This window comes from Pteropus medius, unplaced genomic scaffold, assembly GCF_902729225.1.
Source record: "Pteropus medius unplaced genomic scaffold, Ma_sr-lr_union100, whole genome shotgun sequence".
Classification (NCBI taxonomy): Eukaryota; Metazoa; Chordata; class Mammalia; order Chiroptera; family Pteropodidae; genus Pteropus; species Pteropus medius.
This window is the reverse complement of record NW_024349797.1, coordinates 17,954,191-17,960,427: the sequence shown is the minus strand read 5'-3', so window position 1 is coordinate 17,960,427 and position 6,237 is coordinate 17,954,191. Positions and strand designations below refer to the sequence as shown.

At 52.0% G+C, this 6,237-nt stretch overlaps 1 protein-coding gene across 1 annotated transcript; it reads left to right on the top strand.

Moving 5' to 3' along the window:
- The first annotated feature begins 1,229 nt into the window (after nt 1-1,229).
- On the top strand, nt 1,230-4,664 carry TCL1A (TCL1 family AKT coactivator A). Its single transcript, XM_039884355.1, has 3 exons — nt 1,230-1,628; nt 4,071-4,233; nt 4,614-4,664. The coding sequence occupies exons 1-3, from the start codon at nt 1,501-1,503 to the stop codon at nt 4,662-4,664; spliced, it is 342 nt and encodes a 113-aa protein (XP_039740289.1). The 5' UTR covers nt 1,230-1,500.
- Nucleotides 4,665-6,237: the final 1,573 nt, after the last annotated feature.

Here is a 6,237-nt window from a genome sequence, read left to right as displayed (position 1 = left end):
TCAGCGCTCAGGACTGGCCTGAGGCGGCCCCCACAGAGCACATCACCATGTTACTTTGCTCCCAGCAACTACCTGGGTCCAGAATTAAGAACAACCCACAGGGAAATCAGCCTGAAAGCCACAACTCTGCATATAATGAAGTACTAACACCATTAAGGGCTGCACTGGGAAAGAGCTTTGCTGGCCCGATGTCTTCTCCCTCCATTCCCAACTTTACTTGGCTTTTATCTTCCTTCCATTTTAAGTTCCTGGCAAATCCAATTATATCTCTATTGCCGTCGGCCACTGCAGCACCTTCTTAGGAATTCTCTGTCTGGCTAGGCAGAGGAGCAGATACCCATCTTTGCTGTCCGGGATCAGATGTTAAGCTCATTTTCATTTTCTTGACATTTCAAAAGACCACAAACTATTTTCTTGGTGCCTGGTCAGAGTGACAGGAAAGAGCTAGAAGATGAGGCACCAAACTGCTCCCAGTGGTGACCGTGGAGCAATGAGGCTAGAGCTCATGTTACATGTTTCTCGTGGTACTTAATTTTCTTAATTGCCTTAATGGGCACGTGTGGCTGCAAAAATGAAGTGAAATGATTTTCCTTCTTTGTTGTAATTTACAGAGAGATGGTTTGGTCACATAAGCCAGGACCTTTTCAAGTCCACTGGTCCTGGGGTGGAGGGAAGTGTTTCTTTTTAAGTATTGATATTGAACAATGTTTTCACTAATGAATTCAAAGCCCATGAAGGGAAAAATCCATGTTTCTTCACCACTGTGTTTCACAATAGCTAGGAGGTGACCACCACGGCAGCATCGACGCCATGGGAAATGCGTGGCTTTTGTGTGGGAGGGAGAGGGGGCTTCGAGCCTCGCACTTTGCCAAGAAGATGGATTCTGACACTCAGACCCACAGGCTGAAGATGACTCCGTGACCTGGGGGCCCCCAGGCCCGGTTCAGGCTTGCATAGGTCTCTTCTGATGCCAGAAGACATGGAGGGACCCCTGGCTTGGGGTTGCCTGGCGTAAACTGTGAGTTTCAAGCAGAGCCTTGGAGTCCCGGGCTGGGGTGTGGCTTGACCAGCCACACACAGTGGCTGACTTGGACAGTGAGGTCCCAGAGGGGGATGCCGGGGCCTCGGGACAGAAGAAAGGGCAAGGCCACAGGCCAGGGTGCCTCCCCATCAGTGGAGAGTAGGGGGCGGCGAGTGAGGCTGGGAGCCTTGAGGGATCCCACGTCTGCATTCCTAGACCCCGCCTGGGTCCAGGGCCCGTCAGGCCTGGGCGCAGACGCAGCTCTGGATCCCGTGGGTCACCCCACCGTGCCCTGCATCCCGCCCATCCTGCCGGGAGGGCGCGCGCCTTACCCCGCCCTGCACCTCATCCTGCTCCCGCCCCGCCGCTTGGGGGCGACCGCGCCATTCCGCTATAAAGCTCCCGGGCCCCGCGTCCCATCCACAAGCGAGAGGCTTTGAGAGGCACCGGCTCTTGCTCCTTAGACCACCCGAGGCGTCATGGGTGAGCACCGATTCAGGGCGTACACGGCCTTGCACCCCGACCACCTGTGGATCTGGCGAAAGGCCGTGTATGTGGACGAGAACCAGCGCACTTGGCTGCCCATAATCACGGAGGTACGGCCGCTGTGGGGCCGGGCAGGGCAGCATGGGCGTCACCCTCCTTGGCCAGGTCCGGGGTGCCAGAGACGCCCCAGGTCGTGCACCTCCTCGAGGAGCCCCTCGGGTGCAGCAGGTGGGCGCGGTGGCGGAGAGGCCCAGATCTGCCCAGGGCGGCCAGCGCGGCTCACAGATGAAACCAGTGTGAGCCGGTCTCTAAGGACGAGCAGTTCTCCAGGCCTGGACTGAGCTTGGGAGAAAGGCATGTTGGCCAAAGGATGGGGACCCAGTGCCTCTGGAGTGCGTGAATGTGATCTTGAGGAAAACAGGGATTTTCTGGGTGTCAGGGCCCCAATCCATAAAAAGGGAATAATATCTCTCTAAGTGATTCATACGCGTGGCGGATTATCAGCGTCTCCTTCCCTGAGCCCCAGAAATCTGTATTTTAAAAGGACCCTGAACAGATAGATCATGGCCAACCAAGCGTGTGAACCACTGACCTGGAGTTAGGGGTACTTCCTAACTCCTCCACGCTTTGGAAAAGAATCCACAAACATATTATACAGATAATATAGTGTTATAAAAGCCAGCGTCGAGTAAACGTTGACTTTCTTTCATGTGTGATGACTTAAGCTGGAACTTCAGTTAATATTCGCTTTTTTTTAAAGAAATATCTCTCTCTTGGAGTACTTTCCATTGGAGCATGGGTTTCATCGAAGTAACTTAGGTGGAAAATGCTGAAACTTTCCGTATGCAAACCGAAGTAAGAAAGTATAAAAGCAAAATGAAAATATATAATATTAGAACATTTATGTAATAAAATAGCAAACAGCAAAAAGTTGTTGAGTAGCGACTGTGTCCCCATTTTACAGATGAGGAAACTGAGGCATAAAATATAAATTTACCCAAAGTAGTACTGTTAGTTAGGTAATGGGGTTGAGATTCCAGGCTCTTAACCGTCATCTGAATTTGCATCTTTGTTGGCATTTAATTTTTTTTTTTTTTTTTTGAAATATACATATATATACTTTTAAAAATCAAGTTAAATATTTACTTCTTTTAAGTCAAGTATTTGAAGAAAATGTAAGTGAATGTCTTTTTTTAGTCTCTAGTTTTGGAATATCTTCAACATGACACCAAAACCAGAGTTTTTCACATAATCATTATAAATGCTGCACAAACCTAACACATGAGCAAACTGAGGGGAGTGGAATTTGTCTCAGGTAACTGAAAAGACCAGTGTTCTTAATATATAAAGGCTTCCTTAAATGAAGAAGCAGACGATGAATAAGCAAATGAAAAACGGTTAAAGGATATGGAAGATTATATATTAACACAGCAAGAATGGTGATTTCCATACTTACACCTTGCAGAGTGATCTGAATTATTTAAGAGTGAGTTCTAATTTATTTCATGGACAGAACAATTTAAAAAGCTATCTAGTTCCACTTTGGAAAAATTGAACAAACATGGGTGTCTAACCAGTGGGGTTGGGGTCGTCAGGCAGGACCCCTCGAGAGTCTGATTTGCATTTGCTTGTCATGTTTTTGCCCATCACTTTTTAAAAAAAAAAACCTTTCGGAACCTCTGTTTTAGACATGGCTCTTATATGTCATAAAGTTGGATTTTGCCAAAATTTGTCTTTATAGAAGACAAACATTTGGGCAGAGTTCTGCCTGAAAGGAGGCTGTGAGCCCTGCGTAGATCTAGGGGAGAATGTTCCAGGCAGACGACAACGGGCACAAGAGATTATTGGGAGTGTGCCATGTCCCGGAAATAGTGAGGAGGCCTGTGTGGCTGGACCGAGGTGGAAGGTGGTAGACAGACGGTGGGAGAGGAGGGAGACGGGCCTGGTTGTGTGGGCCTATGGGCCCGGGGAAAGATTTCAGTTCGCCCTGCCTGTGATGCGAAGGCATTGGAGGGCGTTGAGCGGGGAGGGGAGTGACATGGTTTTTGGATGCGCACCCTGGCTGCTGTGCCAGGGACTGATATTTTGGGGCACAAGACCAACCAGGCAGCGAGTTAGGATGTCATCGCAATAGTCCAGGTGAGAGATGACGATGAGGGGAAGTAATGGGGATGGCAACACATGGTCTGTACCTGATTCTGGGGTCCAGGGATATCTTGCTTAAAAGGCAATATACAAAATAAAGTCAAAGACAATCCTACATTAACTGAAATAAGCACCATACCGTGTAGTTAAGGAAGCTCCAGGGCCCTGTGGTGTACCCTAGCAACGAGAAGTTCATCAGGAAGAAGCTGGGCCTTTGTGGCTGTGTCTGGGTGTCCTGGCCCAGCGAGAGTCCCTGAGATGAGCGTACATGGGTTAGGAATGGAAGCTTCTAGATCAGTGATTCCCAGCATCTCTGATGCCAGACGGCCGGGCAGGTAGCAGGAAGGACCCTGATTATTTGTACCTGGAAGAGCCCCGAAGGTGTACCCCGGTCTCCTTTTCCTCCTCAGACAGAAAGTAGGCTCCAGGTACTCCTGCGTCAGGAAGACGTCCCCCGGGGGGAGGCCGTGCGCCCCAGCCAGCTGCCCCCGAGCCCACTGCCTTTGATGTGGCAGCTCTACCCTGGAAGACGGTACCGAGGCTCAGACTCCAGCTTCTGGCGAATAGTCTACCACATCGAGGCAAGTGCGTGTTTCTCCCAGGGACCCGTTGGGTCGTCTGGGGTGGCCCTGCTCCCCCTCCCCCATGTCTGGCTTCTGCAGTGTATCTGTTCCCACTATCTCTGCACCAAAAACTAAAAAAAAAAAAAAAGGAATTGACAACGACAAGATTTTTAAAGGACTGGATTAGAGAGCTGTTAGAACTGGATGACCGGGCTACCCTCTGAGGTCTCAGGAGGGCCTCTGTGGTGGGCGGTCACAGGGTGAAGGCTGGCGGGACGGGGTCCCTGGACCGCCATCACGCGGGTCCTGCCCGCTGCGCCAGGCTGCGGGGAGGCCCAGAGCCAGGAGCGGAAGGGGGACCTGCAGGGCTCCGGCCTCTAATTCCTTTCTCCCTGCAGCTCAGTGGCGTAGAGGACATGCTCCTTGAGCAGCTGCCATGCACGGAGTGACAGCGATGTGGTGAGCACCTTTGGGGCCCAGCGTGGCCAGGTCAGGAAGAAGGCGAACCCTTTCTCCACAAAGGTGGTGCTGTCCCCACCTGACCATGCCACCTGCCTAGGGTCCTGAGGACTGAGGACCATGCTCTCTCCTTGACCACCGTGGGAGCCAGTAATGTTTAGGCGGCCCCCTTAATGACAGAGACACGCACTTGTACCTGCACCGCGTTTCACAGGCCATGGGCTCTGCCGCTGGGTCATCACATCCAGAGCCAGGTGTTACCTGATTTTGTGGGTCACCAAGCTGAGCTCTGAAGAGGTACAAGGGCTTGTCCAGGTCACAGACCTTGTGACACCAAGCCATTCACTCTATCCATAGTCCGCCCTGGCTCAGACCCAAGGCCTTCGCTCTGGGGACCGGCACTGCCACCAAGCTCCCCGCTCCAGACTTGCCCCAGCAGCTCTGCCCCCATCCCCACCCCCGCCGGCTCCTTCCTGTTGCCTTTGACTCTGTCTTCTCTTGCCCTTGTCTTGTCCCCAGGTCGTGCAATTCCTGTCTCCCTGAGCCCCAGTCCTGCTGACCTGCAGTGGGGATGTTCACACTTTTGTTCACCTATTGTTACCAGTCCTGTGTGTTCTACTGTGCCATACCGGGGTCCACGAGGGAATGGATAGACAGGGGGTGAGCCCTGCCTGCAGTCCCCTCGGCCTCCCCCGGCAGACAGGCCCTGGAGAGCACCTGGTCGGTATAGCTCCCTCCGGGCTGTACCTGTGCCTCTGCTTTTCTCAGCTGCCTGATGGTTCCTGGCCTCTCTCTCCATTCTGCCCCTCCCAGCAACTAGTGTCGTGTGCCGCACACTCCGAGGTGCTTCTCATCCTGTCCCCTCAGCTCCACGTACCTCTGGCTGCAAGGCACTGGGGCCTACTTGTCTGAGCTTGGGTCAGGACTCCAAGCCCCTGGACCAGCTCTCACGTGGCGCGTGCCTGCGCACTGCCATGCCTCCCAAAGCCCCACCTGCCACGCAGGCTCGAGTGCAGCTCACCAGAAGGCCCGAAAGGAGCCTGGTCTGTGCTCAGGGCTCAGAAGCCTGCTGGTCACACAGCCCATGATGGAGCAGGAGGCCAGGCAAGCGAGCACTGTGGATGGGCCCCCAGGTAACCCACCTGCGGCCAGAGGCTGGAAGTCCCCCTTTTTATAGGTGCCCACACACCTGGATGTTGTGAGGTTGTATGTATTGTATGTAGCATGAACACTTTGTAATATTGATTGATTAAATGTAAGAATTCATCTAACTTGGGCTGAACCAGCTTCTACCCTTGACCGAGGCACTAGAGGAAAGAAGTGACCACAGGCATCGCCAAGTACGAAAATGTGAAACGGAGAATACTCATGAGTTTAACGTATTTCTTTTACTTTGGAGCTTTAGGCCAGAATTTTTTATTTTTTATTTTTATTTTTTTGTATGATCCAAATGCCCCAAACCCCAGTGTTCTTGGAAGCATAATTTGAGAACCTTTAGAGTAAGTGCCCTCAGAGTCTTGACCAGCAAGTCTAGTGTTCAAGACCCCCCTCCGCCTGGTCCTG

What these genes read in the sequence shown, in the direction of transcription:
- TCL1A (XM_039884355.1), top strand. Translation starts at nt 1,501, where the DNA reads ATGGGTGAGCACCGATTCAGGGCGTACACGGCCTTGCACCCCGACCAC. An exon ending in ATCACGGAGGTACGGCCGCT is followed by an intron (nt 1,629 to 4,070) that starts GTGGGGCCGGGC and finishes TCAGACAGAAAG; the next exon opens with TAGGCTCCAGGTACTCCTGC. An exon ending in GAATAGTCTACCACATCGAG is followed by an intron (nt 4,234 to 4,613) that starts GCAAGTGCGTGT and finishes TTCTCCCTGCAG; the next exon opens with CTCAGTGGCGTAGAGGACAT.